Source organism: Urocitellus parryii, chromosome 2, assembly GCF_045843805.1.
Source record: "Urocitellus parryii isolate mUroPar1 chromosome 2, mUroPar1.hap1, whole genome shotgun sequence".
Lineage (NCBI taxonomy): Eukaryota > Metazoa > Chordata > Mammalia > Rodentia > Sciuridae > Urocitellus > Urocitellus parryii.
Genome location: NC_135532.1, coordinates 224,812,071 through 224,825,523, shown reverse-complemented (window position 1 = coordinate 224,825,523; position 13,453 = coordinate 224,812,071). Strand labels below are relative to the sequence as shown.

At 59.3% G+C, this 13,453-nt stretch overlaps 1 protein-coding gene across 2 annotated transcripts; it reads left to right on the top strand.

Annotated features, from left to right (window-relative positions):
* The first annotated feature begins 3,377 nt into the window (after window positions 1-3,377).
* Window positions 3,378-11,935, top strand: Cfap410 (cilia and flagella associated protein 410). Of its 2 annotated transcripts, none has more exons than XM_026410077.2 (7): window positions 3,378-3,593; window positions 5,064-5,082; window positions 5,914-5,960; window positions 7,148-7,377; window positions 8,055-8,226; window positions 8,892-8,982; window positions 10,723-11,935. In XM_026410077.2, exons 1-7 carry the CDS (start codon window positions 3,517-3,519, stop codon window positions 10,849-10,851), a joined length of 765 nt encoding a protein of 254 aa, XP_026265862.1. In that variant the 5' UTR covers window positions 3,378-3,516; the 3' UTR covers window positions 10,852-11,935. The 2 variants fall into 2 exon arrangements, with proteins under 2 accessions (XP_026265862.1, XP_026265860.1); XM_026410075.2 differs by having other exon boundaries at window positions 8,889-8,982.
* Window positions 11,936-13,453: the final 1,518 nt, after the last annotated feature.

Below are 13,453 nucleotides of genomic sequence, written 5' to 3'. Positions count from 1 at the left end.
TGTTCCTTCCTGACTCTGTGGCCACCAGTGTAGGTCATCTGGCAGCAGAGGGCAGGCAGGCCCACAGCTGGTTGAGCATACCCTCCCTGCAGGGCTCTCCAGGTGCACTTGTGGTTCTCACCACCACGAGTGGTGAGAAGGAACCTCATCCCTCGTGATGAACGATGGTGTGTGTGTGTGCCTCCCCATTCCCCATGTGATGGCATTGAGTCCCTTTTGGAAGATATTAGGTCATGAGAGTGGGGCCCTCAACGTGGGATTAGCATCCTGATAAGAGGAGACACAGATGGCCTGCTAGTCTTTCTCTCCTGTCCATGAGGACAGAGATAGCAGGTGGACCAGACACCAGCTCTACTGGCACCTTGACTTTGACTCCACCCTCCAGAACCTTGAGCAATAACTGTCACTTCAGCCCCCAGTCCATGGCACTCTGTTAAAGTGAACTGAACAAACTGACATCCCCCACCCATTGAGGAGTGGCTGGGGCTCAGAGAAATGGAAAACTTGCCCAAGGCTCCTAGCTGGGAACTGTCAGGTGACCCATCCAGCTTGCACCTGAAGGCAGCTGTGGACCCTGCATTGTCAGTGGGTCAGTGGGAGAGCAGTTCCCGAAGCCTCAGCCCTGTGCCAACTCAGGAAGGAGACAGGCTGCTGCCATCATGGCCTGCAGCCCACAGGAGACACCGTGAACCGAACACAAGCGGGAGAATCATCTCCAGTTGCAACAGATATCATAAAGAATCCAGAGGAGCTGGAGAGCAGCAGGCATGGTCCCAGGCCTGGCCAGAGGTCTTTCCGAGCAGTGACCTGGAGGAAGTGATGGCATGGCCACAGAACTGCCTGAGTATCTCTGGACACAGGCCAAAGCAAGCGCACAGGCTGGGGGTGGCACACATCTGCGCTTGGGGAACAACAGGAAGGCCAGGGTGGTGACAAGAGCCAGAGGTGGTGGCAAGAGAGAGTGGGAGGTAGGGCCAGCAATGCACGGAGTCCCTCCATCTGATGAGACCACTGCCCAGGCATACTTAGGAGAGGTCCAAGCCAGGCCACCCCGGTCTGCTGCCCCAGAGTCCTTAACCCTCAGAACTGGGAGAAAACAAATGCACCCAGCCATGAGTGTCAGAACCCCATCCAGTGGCAAGGGGAGTCCAGGCAGCCTAACTGGTGAGGAAAGAGGTGGCCTTCCATTCAGGCAGCCCTCATTCCCTGGGAAGCAGGCATTTACCCTGGGAGGTTACTGGGCAGGGGGGAGGGTGCTCAGGGTCACCACCAGAACAGGACACAGGAGCAGGGGCAATGTCCCATGACATAAGTGTGGCCATGGCCCCTCTGAGGCCAGGAGCCTTTATAGCTGTGCCACCCTGACACCTGGAGTCTGACCTAGGGACCCTCCCATTATCACCCAGTGATTAGTGGGAAGGGTGTGACCCAGGGCCAGCATCCTAGGAATAAGACAGGTCCAGGGAAGACATCAGCTCTGAGCTGCCAGGAGCTTCCTGGGCAGGGAGGTGGGCAACACAACGGGCCTGAAGCAGTTCAGCTGGCACACAGCTGTGCACACTGACACCTGCTTCCTGTTCGTGTTCCAAGCCTCACGTTCCAAGTCGGGCATGGCCCGTTCAGAGCAGCCCATGACTCAGATAGGACCAATCCCCAAACCTGGAGTAGAGAAGTTGGGAAAAGCATTCTTTCTGCTGTACCCAAAGCAGTCAGGATGCACACCTGGATCTGGAGGGCGGGGAGCATTAGAATGGGACTAACATAGGGGTGGGCAGAGCCCAGGCACTGAGCACAACATCTGAGACCCTGGATGGAGCCATGCTTGAAGCCACAACCCTGGACATCTCAGGCATGGGAGTCAGTGTTTCATTTTTGGTTTAGGCAAGTTTGGTTCACTTTTCTGCCTATTTCAGAGACAAATCCCTTTTAAGCACTCTGACATTAGACATTTATTACAGGAATTGGACATCATGAGGGTGGCAGGATAGGAAAACAGGAAGCTAGAAGTTGGAGAATGTGGGGCCAGTCCCTAAGCAGCCTTCCTGAAGCAGGAAGCAGGTTGGAAGCAATTGCAGGGACACAGGGATTGGGGGCATGTCCAACTCTGGAGGAAAGACCATCATGGGGCCTGGTGAGGACATCTGTGCCTGAGTTTGCAGTAAAGGATGCTGGTGGCCACACTGCTAGTGGACAGCAGGACCACAGAGAGGGGAGAGGTGGCTGCAGATCAAGGAGCACACCACATATTCTATGCCTCTCCCTATCTCTAACCATGATGGCCTTCCTGTGTGACCACGGCTGCTGCTCCTGCACCCTCCAAATATGACACAACCTGTAATCCCAGCAATTCAGGAGGCTGAGGCAGGAGGATGGCAAGTTCAAAGCCAGTCTCAGCAACTTAGTGAGGCCCTTGGCAACTTAAAATAATACATATCTCAAAATAATACATACATACAAAGGGCTGGGGATGTGGTTCAATGGTTAAGCGCCCCTCGGTTCAGTCTCTGGTTTAAAAAAAAAAATCATATCTCATGCAACCTTTCGGGGTCAAGTCTAGCCTGGAGTTGTATAGGGAAGGGGTTCGGCAAAACGCAGCGGATCCCCAGCTACAGTACCCAAAGCGTGTTCTATTCAACACGCTAAGAGTCCACTCTAACAGAACCTGAATTCACCAGGACTTCCTCCCACTAATCCCACGCCCTCAAGCAGCCACCTAGACGCTGCAGGGCGGTACCCCATGGCCCAGGTGACGCTGTTTAAGTTGTCATCCTAAAAAGAACTGAGACAGGCTTTCCAGAATAAACGAGTTTGCGGTAGCCTGACTGCAACCCCAGAGGCGCGCCGGACAGCTGCTAGGCACATCCCAGGGGCTGGCCGAGGAAAGGCTTCTCAACACCAGAATCCAGGCGAACTGTTCGCAGCAAATCTCCCGGTTACAGAGTGAGCGGGGCCCGGCGGGAGCGCGCCGGAGCCGACGCCCTAGCAGGGCACCTGCGCCTCCGCGGGGCGGCGGCACCTTTCCTGAAAGGGGAGGAAACCTGCGCAAGGCGCCGCGCTGCCCCGGCCTCGTTTCACAGTTAAAGTCGCGTAAGTCAGAGCAGCGAGGGGACCATCCTCTCCATGCCGGGCCGCGGTTCTGCAACCGGAAAGCACCCCACCGAGCGCCGCCCACCGCGCGCACTCGTACGCGTCAGAACACGTCAGAACCCAGCGCCACGCACACATGCCGGATCCTCAAGTGACCAGGGGGCGGGGCGAACGAAGGGGGCGGAGCCACGCGCTCCACGGGAGCCCAGGGGCCCTCACTGCGCCGGCGCGGGACCGCCCACTCGCCCTTCGCCAATGGGCTCGCAGCATCCGCCCCTGACGACGCAAGCTCCGCCCCCTAGAGACGCGCCGCCACGGAGCCGTCTTCGGCGGCCGCGAGGAACTGGGGGCGAGGGACTGGGAGCGACCCGAGGAAGGGTGAAGGGTGAGGGGCGACGGCCGAGACCTGGTCCGCGCCGCGCGGCCGCCATGAAACTGACCCGGAAGATGGTCCTGTCCCGGGCCAAGGCCTCGGAGCTGCACAGCGTGCGGAAGCTCAACTGCTGGTGAGGCTGGGGCCGCAGGCGCTGCCAACGTGCGGCGTGTCCACCCGGGCGGGGGGCGGGAAGTCTGGCCGTCAGCGACATCCTCCCGGAGTATCCGCCGCAGCCTGCCCGGCCGTGGCGGCGCAAGCCCTGGTGATCAGGGGCAAAGGTCACTCCAGAGCTTTCACCCGCCCCCCACCCCTGTACCCCCTGGAGCAGGCCTGCATCGCCCCCCACTCCCCACACGCTGCCCTAGCCTGACACCGCCAAAATTGCCCTTTGGACTAGCTGAGTAACTTTCAGGTGGCTCTAGGGGCACATGGCCTCTCTGTAGATGTGTTGATATTGGAAGGTGCCACCAGTCATTGAGTACCAGATCTGCTGATGAGGTGGAAGGCCAAGATGATTGCTACCTTTTCTAGAGGGAGGGAGAGAACTGAGCTGGTAAAGTCACTGAGCACCTTGGTTACTAGATACTGGGGGAATGCTGTGCCCAAGCGACCCTCTCTGGGGGTGGCAGCAAGGGGGGGACACAGATGCGATGAGGTTCATGAGGCAGGCAGCTGAGTCTGGCTTGGCCAAGGAAGACCAGAGCTTCCAGAGCAGGAGCCTGCACTTGGGTCATGAGAGAACTACAGGTGTTCCCCAGGGACTCAGTAGACTCCTCCACCCAATGCAGCCGGGAGGGGGCTACGCAAGGGCAGACCCTTGCTCCTGGTGGTGTCATCAAACCAACTGGAGTGGTTCAGCTCTGCTGTGTTAATTAAAGTCTTGCTCTCTGCCAGGCACATCTGGTGCTTTGGCCACAGTTTCCCTTCTGCCCTTGGCTCTCAGCAATGCCCTTCTTTGTTTGGCACGTGGTGGTCAGTGCTTTCTCTGTGTGGGAGAAACAACAGTCCCATTGCAGGCCTTTGACGCTGGCTTCATAAGTTGCATGTTTAGCCTTTAGATGTGGCCTTTCATAAAGATTCCCTTGTGTACACCAGTGAGGGACATTAACCTTCTGCTGTTCAGCCACTGAGAACACTAAGTAAATCTTTTTGTGTCTTATAATGGGTGCAACTCCTACTGCTTCTTAGTCTGAAAAACATTCCCTAGCATCAACCTCATCGTTTTGACACATTTTCCAGTTATCTAGGTAAACTTTCTTTTTTACTGTGCCATTAAAATTATAGAATCTTAAGGCTAGTGGTCATCAATTTTTGGATTTTTTAAAAATATGTAGATTATTTTAGCTGTAGCAACCCATGAATAGGCTATGAAGGTTCCTGGTACTAACTGTTAGCCTCTAAGGAACAGAATACAGATTTTATTTTATTTATATTTTTAGTTGTCAGTGGACCTTTATTTTTTACAAGGTGCTGAGAGTTGAACCCAGAGCCTCACACATGCTAGGCAAGCATTATACCACGGAGCCATAACCCCAGCCTGAAATTCTTGTTTTTTATATTCAACTCCAATAAGATTAAAGTATGTCTTTTCTTTCCCCAGGGGCAGCCGTCTCACTGATGTGAGTATTGCTTTGATGGTCTCCAAATGGTCCCCTCCCCAGAACTGTAAACTCTCCACTAGAGAATTGTTAAAGCAGCAGAGCTAAGGCTGTCCTTCCATCCCATCCCTTGCTGGTCCTATCAGAGGAGTGGTCACAGTGTACTTTCGGAAGCAGTCCTGGGAGGACTGGTTTTCCTCTGAGGAGACGTATGGTCATCAGGGGCTCTATGCATGGCTTCCTCTTGGTCAGTGCCTGTGTCAGGCCCCCAGCCCACTCCACAGCAGGCCGAGAGCAGCCAGGGGTGGGGAGCTGGAGCCTGTGGGTCTATGAAGACCTGAACGTGGCAACTGGCATACAGCTGAGCAGCAGCTGCCCAGTTCCCTGGGGTGGATGGTGCTGCTGTGGTCTGAGACCCAGATTCAGGGCTGGCTCTGGGGACAGGAGGGGCTTGTTCCTTTCTTTTACCCCAGGGACAGTCAGTAGAAAGGTCCTCAGACCCAGTAGAAGGTATCTTGAGGTCCCCTGACCTGATGACCTTTGAGGCATGTAAATGAGTAGTGTTCTGTGTCTACAGCCATTAGCATTTGATGTCAATGACATTGTTCTAAAATGTCACAGTACAAGTTTCCCCTTTAGTGAGGGAAGGTCTGGGCAGCACAGGACAGCATGACACTGAGCCCAGAATGCCCCATAAAGTCCTTTTGAGAGCTTGGCGGGCCCAGTCATGGACCCTGGGTTCCACAGTGGAGTAGACCAAGGCTCTGACAGATTTCTCCACTGGCCTGGGAGAAGTGACATCAGGCACCAGTGCCAAGTGATATTCGCCAGCCGTGTTCATTTCCTCCCTAGATTTCCATATGCCGGGAGATGCCCAGCCTGGAGGTGATCACGCTCAGGTACCTGGCCCTGCGTTGCTCTAGTCCCTGGGGTGTGGAAGCTGGGGATGGCTTCATGTGCCTCCTGTGGGACCAAGTGATGAGGGACAACCTGGAAACTCAGCACAGTCTGGGAGGGTGGCTTCTGGAGGGGAGGGTGCCAGATTCCCCGTGCACCCCCAGAGCCTCCTGATAACGAGCCCTGCCTGCCCTGGCCTGCCCTCACCATGGCCAGGTCTACCCCCAGGGACCTAGTGTCCCAATTTTTCTACCTTCCTGGTTGAATCACCTCCAGGAGCTCACCAGTTTCCCTGCATCCCAGGGCCTCTCCCTGGCGAGAGTTCCCTCTTCCCAGGCACTGGACTCCAGCCGAGTAAGGAAACCTTGACTATCACAACCTTGAAGCCAAATGTCATTGCTGGCATTTCAGGCAGTCGGGGAGGGGAGTGCTTGAGGGGAAGGACAGAGCTCCTCGTGGCCCCTGACTCCCTCCTGCCCACTCGGGTACTTTAGAGGGGCTGCCTGCAGACACTGGGCGTGTTCTGTGGTTGGTGTGTTGCCACTGCCCTTTCCTGGGGTGTGCCCAACACAGGGCAGCCCCCAGGAAGGAGTGCTGCAGGTAGGACTGGCACATCAGGCTGGGCCCCTGCTCGGGATGCAGGAGGATGCGCGGCCACCCTTAGCTGAGCACCTGGGCGCGAAGGCACTGTTAATTGTAGAGGTGGGGTGGACAGGGGTCTGCTCTGTTCTCTGCTTCTCTGATGTGTCCATTCCAGAGGGAATGGACATTACGCCCACGCCTTTGTTCCCTTTAATCCGGGGTTCGTTGCTGAGCTTTGGGTGGCTCAGAGCCCATGTGTAGGTTTTGCCAGGAGCTCTGGCCTCTGCTGGCTTTGGGACTAAGTGATGGATCCCTTGGGGGACTTAGTGTCCTCACCTATAGAGGAAGGCGAAGCACTTCTCCTCCCACAGGAGTGCAGAGGAGGGGCAGCAGGAGCAGGTCCTGCGTGGCCAGCCACCACTGGGCCTCCACGAAGGGGCCTTGTACCTAAAGCTTTCTCCCCTACTGGGGTCTTCACTGACCTTGACTCCAGGGGTAAGGTAGGTGGGTGGCTGCAGCCCCAGGAGGTGCTCATGAACGAGGTGGGACCCATGGCCACAGAGGCCCCTACCTGCCCACTCAGGGCACTGCCTGTCCTGGTCCTCAGTGTCAACAGCGTTTCCACCCTGGAGCCTGTGAGCCGCTGCCGGCGCCTGAGTGAGCTGTACGTGAGGCGGAACCGCATCCCCAGCCTGGACGAGCTCTTCTACCTGAAGGGCCTGCCGCACCTCAGGGTGCTGTGGCTGGCCGAGAACCCGTGCTGCGGCTCCAGCCCCCACCTCTACCGGATGACCGTGCTGCGCAACCTTCCTGGCCTACAGAAGCTGGACAACCAAGGTGAGTGTCCCGCCCTGTGGCCGCCATACAGCATGAGGGTGCAGACCCTGGGGGAGGTCTGCCTGCCTCCTCCTGTCTTCTGTAACCCTGGTACTCTGGTCTCCTCCGTCAAACGGCAGCTCTGACACTGCTTGGCCCCTCTCAGGTGTCAGTGTCACCTCACTGGATGCAGTACAGGTGCCCATCTGAGAACTGGGGTGCGTCACCACTGAGCCACACCACCATCCAGTTTTATTTTTTGTTTTGGGACAGTTTTGCTAAGTTGCCCGGGCTGGCCTTGAACTTCTGATCGTCCTGCCTCAGTCTCCCAGGTAGCTGGGGTCACAGGTGTGCACACTGTGCCCAGCCCAGTCTGTTCTTTCTTAAGGCCTGCCTTTTGGGCTGGGGGCCAGCTCTGACAAAGCCCCTGCTCAGCACATGCAAAGCTCCCAGGACCACACACTCAAAAAGAATGAAAGAAAAACTGTTGTCTTGATAGGGGTTTCTGCTCCCAGCAGATGCTGGAATTGACACAAGCAGTCCCTGGCCACTGACTGAGGTGTGGAGGGCAGTGGACAGAGCCTGCCTGCATCAGAAGCAGGCTGTGCTGGAGGCCCCAGTGGGCCCAGGGCCTGCAGTGTGTGTGACTGGGGAGGAGGCTGTCTAATGCCCTGGCTTCCCTGTCCTTCATCCCGCAGCGGTGACTGAAGAAGAGCTGGCCCGGGCGCTGACGGAGGGAGACGAGATCACCGCTGCCCCAGACAGAGAGGGCATGGACAATGGCCACCCGGAGCCACCCTGCACGCTGAGCTCCATCAGCTCCAGCCAGGAGACCAGCCAGGACCTGCTGAGCTACGTCGAGGAGGCAGAGTGAGGCTGGAGGGGAGTGGGCCTCCTCCCGGGTCCTCGGGAGTCCCAGGGGCTTGCTGTGGTTCCTGTCTGGAAAGTGAGGGAGGGGGTTTTCTGGGTGGCTTCTCTTTTCTCTGGAGTGACTCCCAGTCACTTCCAGTGCTGACTCAGAACTCACACATGCCAGGAGCAGGAGGGGAAGCACCCACCCGGCAGGAGGCCACTGTCCCTGGGAGGCCTGCTGGCCTGCGGCTCTCCTGGCCTACGGCACTTAGGGGCTCTGGGGGCAGCCTGCTGCTCTTGTGGCCCTAGGAGAGCGGCCAGGCTGAGCTCCACTCAGCAGGCCAGGCCCTGCCCCCACTGCGTGAGTGCGTTTGGAATGAGCTCTGTGGTGGACGGCTGCAGGCCGGCACTGGTGCCTTGACCCCTGGTCAGGGTCATAGTGGGCTTGGGTTCTCGGCCCTGGGCCCTGGCAGTTTGGAGACCAGGTGCAGAAATGAGGCTGCCTCAGAGCCACCTCAGGAGCTGCACAGGAGCCACCTGGAAAGTCCCCGGACTGGGGTTGGCCTTCCTTCCACTTCTGCTATGGCGGAGGGACTCCCACTCCTGTGTTCAGTCTCCTGGACTGTTTGCCAAGGTGACAGATGCCACCCCCCTCAGGCCCTCCCCTCCCCTCTCACCAGCAGCAGCCAGGGCCACCTCAGCCTGAAGCCCTCTGCCAAGGACCAGTTTCCTTCCTTCTCACAGAGGGACACTTCCAGCAGCCACAAGAACCGGGTGAGTGACACAGGCCATCCTGGCCAGGTAGCTGCTGCCCCCTCAGAATGCAGGCCTTGTGGGGAGAGCGGCTGGCATCAAGGTGGGACAGGCGCACCCAGCCCCAGGGCCAGGGCGGGGGGCCTGCTTCAGATCTGAGCCCATTGACGTGGCTAAGGAGGGAGGTGTGCCAGGCCAGGGCTGGGTCAGTGCCAGCGGAGGACGGGACACTCCCGTCTGTTTTGTGTTAGCCCCAGACACCTGCTGCCTACAGAGTCCTTTCCCCTTTCCTGTCCCGATGGGGCTGGATGCGGTGTCAGTGCCCGATCTCCAGTAACAGAGCCTGGGTTGGTGACCTAAGAAAGTCAAGTGGGCAACGTGGTGAGAGTCCAGGCAGCCTCCAGGGCTCCCGCCCAGTTCCCGCCTGCCTCCCACGGCCTCTGGCTTGTCCTGCGATTCCTGCCCCTCTCCACTCCGAGGAGGAGAGAGGTGTTTCTTCCCTCATGTGTCATTTTATTAGGGATAGGCAGCTTTCAGGTCCCCCTGCCCCCAGCAGCCCTGCTCACCAGCCCCAGGTGTGGTGTGCGGAGTCCGAGCCAGCCCTGGGCAGTTAGCCCAGGACCAGGGCCCTGCCCCAGCCTACAGCTAGGTCATGAGGAAGCCACACCGCTGAGCAGAGCTGGGGCCAAGAGGGAGCGACAGCCAGCACTGCTCCCCATGCCCAGCGTCAGCCCTGCAGGGCCTGGTCTGCCTGTGGGCTCACAGATGTCCTGTCCAGGAGGCCGGCAGTTGAAGGGCAGGGGCACCTGACATCACAGATCAGGGCTCTTTCACTCAGTCACAGTGACCCCCTCAAGCTACAGTGGGTGGGAGGAGCAGAGACACAGACCGAGGGCCCCTCCTTGCAGGGCTCGCCATCACGACGGCGCTGGCCGCACCTCTGGGAAAGCACTCCCCAAGTAACAGAGCCATGTGGCCACACACGGAGGCCTGGGGGCAGCTGGGTCAGCCCAGCCTGTGGCCTGGTTTGTTTGAGAAAAGTTGGGGAAACAGGGGTGTCATCCTTGCCACAGCCCCCAGCTCAGCTGCACTCACCCTCTGACCAGTGGGAGCCTAGCCCACCAACCCTCAGAACCCCCCCCCTCCACTCTACGTGTGAGCTCCATCTCCCACGTGTGGCTGGGAGCCACCGGGTACAATTCCAAGCCTGTCCCACAGACCTCCCTGCAATGTAGGCCAGTGACAGAAGTGTTTTCCACAAGTGCATGGCAAGGTCCTTGGGTCACACACTTGCCCCTGAGAGGAAGTGGGTGGCCTCATCCTCTCCAGCCTGCCTCAGGTGGCCCTGCCCCTGCAAGCATGTCCAGCAAGGACACAGATGGCCCCAGGTCCCCATGGGGTGGTGCAGGTGTCAGGGTCAGCGCAGGTCCTTCATCCAGGATGTGCCTGCAGGCCCCAAGCAGCCCTGTGTGCAGACACCTCCCTCCTCTGTTGTCAGAGCAGCCGTGTCCCCTCTTGGGAATGCAGACAGCTGTGGGTGGGTCAGTGGGTACCCTCAGCCTCTGTGCTTTGGTCCCCTGCTGAAGCAAGGACACAGACTGAGGGCTAGTAGGCCAGGGTGCAGCAGCACGTTGGTGTCCTCTGTGGACTCTCCCCACCGTGCTCTGTGCGGTTGGCCGCCTGGAGGGAGCTGCCCCAAGCTGCTGAGCCATGAGGGGTACCGCTGGCCAGGCCCCAGGTCAGCAACTCTCCTGCCCCCAGAATGTGCTGACGGCCATCCTGTTGCTGCTGCGGGAGCTGGACACAGAGGGGCTGGAGACCATCCAGCAGGCTGTGGGCACCCGACTCCAGGCCCCTCACCAGCAGGAGCTGCGGGAGGATACAGAGTGACCACCAGCACAGCCACAGCTCGGGCCCTCCATGCACTCCACCCCTGGACCCTGCTCCGTCCTCAAGCTTGGCCCCACCGGGAAAGTCTTCTCTGCTCGCCACACCAGGCGAGGTCAGCTGCATCAGACTGTCCAGGACTTGCTCTGGGGCCTCAGGGTCTGGAGGCCTCCGCGGGCTGTGCTCACCAATAAAGCTTGTTCCCAGCTGCCCTGGAAGCGGCATCCCCTGAGCGGCAGGTGCGACCTCGACCTCAGAGGTAAGTGTGTCTCGGTAGCTGAGGGAGTGACCTGGGGCCTTTCCCACTGCAGTCCTCAGTCGCTGGGCAGGTCCTGCCACCCAGGGAGACTTCCAGAGTGACGGCCCCCAGACAGCTGCCCCGCACCTCGCCGCACCACGGCCACCGCTGCCAGCCAGAGGCTGTTCCCACGGCAGGACGGGCAGGACCGCCTTCGCTTTTCTTTCTCTGACCCCTTTTAAGCACCCTGCAGCAGGAGGCAGCAGGTGCTGAGCCAGAGTGAGGGACATGGCCTCAGGCCAGTGTGGCCATAGGCAGGTGGGTGCAGGTTGCACCCATGCCTCCCTCTGGAAGGGTCCCAGGCCTTCAGGGTGCTGGGGGCCCAGTGGGAGTGCCACAGCCTGGGGCCAGCCCAGTGTCCCCAGGACCAGGATGCATCCCACATATAAAGAGCTGCGGGGTAGAAAGCCGGCCCAGATGGCGGGGCAGCGGCTGGGTGGAGAGCAAGTGTGCCGTCTCCCGCCTGGGGCTGCGGCCACAGCCGTGAGGCAGCCGTCCCTGCACGACCGAGAGCACCTGGGCTCATGGGCCAGCAATAGCCAGCATCCTGAAGGCCGGGGACTTGCAGATGGCCATGCCATGACTTGGAAACTCATAGAGGCCCTGTGCTGGACTCGTGGAGGGCCAGGGCGGAGGCAGGGACCTTTGTGGGTGGGTGACCTGGTACGTTCTTCAGGACGGATGTGACCTCTGAGGGTGGAAACCAAGGAGTCGCTGTGTGGGACGTCTGGTGTGGACACGTGACTTCCCAAGGTGCCAGAGGCTCTCAATAAAGCACCATCTTTAGAACAGAGGGTCGTGTGGACTGAAGGAGGCCCTCCCCACCCCGCACGCCTGGCCACCCGGGGGCCTTGTGGGGTGGGCCTGCCCTAGCCTCCTCCTGCCCCACGTCCTTGCACACCGCTGCCAGCTCGCCCTCCCCTCCGCTACCCCTTGAGACCCTCCGCCATTGCCTGGCCCTGGGCTGCAGTGGACTTACATCTCTCCAGAGGACCCCAAAGCAGGGACTGACCTCAGTGAGGTCAGTGACCCAGGTCACAGGTGAGGGCTGTGACCCAGGATGCACCATTCACTGAGAATCTGTATGCAGCACAGCCAGAGGTGGCCACTGCTCTCCTAGAGCGCTGTCTGGGGAGGAGACAGGCTCCACATCTGGCATCTCCCAAGGCCCTGGCAGGTCACCAAGATTTTGTACAGTTGGGCAGGTTCTACACTGCATCTGGCAGGATGAGCTAAAGGGTCCACTCTGAGAATGGAGTCCTGACCCCAGAGTGTGGCGTGCACTAATGGAACCAAGCCACCATAATGCTCTGACCACATCTGACTGACCTGAACAGGGTCCAGTGCTCCCACCAGAGCCTTGCAGGTTCAGTGTCCGGACATGAAACCCCCACCTCCAGGCAGGACGCCACACCTGAGCAGGGGAGGACAGGACTGTGGTGCTCTTGCTGTTCTCACAGGGAGCTCTCCAGAGAAGCAGGAAGCAGAAAGAATTCCCGGATGGTGGGGCATGTCCCACTTTGTCCCCAGACCTCAGGCTGCCCTTGGTGAGGGTGCGTGCTTGTTCCCTGACAGCCATCCTCCACGAAGACACGGGGGATCTGTGGGGACTCTGGAGCCCATCACCTGGGACGCTGCAGTGAGGGCTGCCACGTGCTCAGGACATGGCCCCCCCTCGGGGCTGGCCTTCATGGTCTTGGCTGTGCACCTGCCTCCCACCTGCACCCTACACAGGACCCCTGAGCATGTGGGTGCTGCTCCTGAAATGCTTCCTGGTCGTGCTTCCTGCTGTGGAACCGGGTCTCCGTGTGTCCACTGCCCTGGTGGCAGGCCTGCTTTCAGAGGTTCCCTGGGAAGTCACCTCATTGTGTGCCTGTGGGGCCCTTCTAAAACCCAGCTGCTACTCCCCCGCGAAGGAGGGTGGTCCTCTGTGAGGAGCAAAGTTGGGCCCATGGGTGGCCCCGGTGCAGCCTCAAAGTCACATCCAGTGCTGTCCATCTGCAGGCCCTGTTTTCAGCTTCAGCCCCTGCTGAGTCCCCTCTATGGATGTCCCCTCAGCTGCCCAGCACAGGGAGAAGGCCATGCTCCGAGTGGCAAGGCCAAGGCGGTCCTGGGAACCTGGGAGCCAGGGCCAGGCATTTCTGGCTGCTCCTGATGTCATGAGCCCACCTCTGAACAAGTGTGCAGGGGCCTGGGGAGTTAGAATGTCCCCAGAGGCACCCGTGTGGGAGTCCTGGTCTCCAGACCCGCAGAGTGCCCAGTGCACTTGGTGCCCAGGTGGGCTCTCGGGAAGCAACAGGTCTGTGA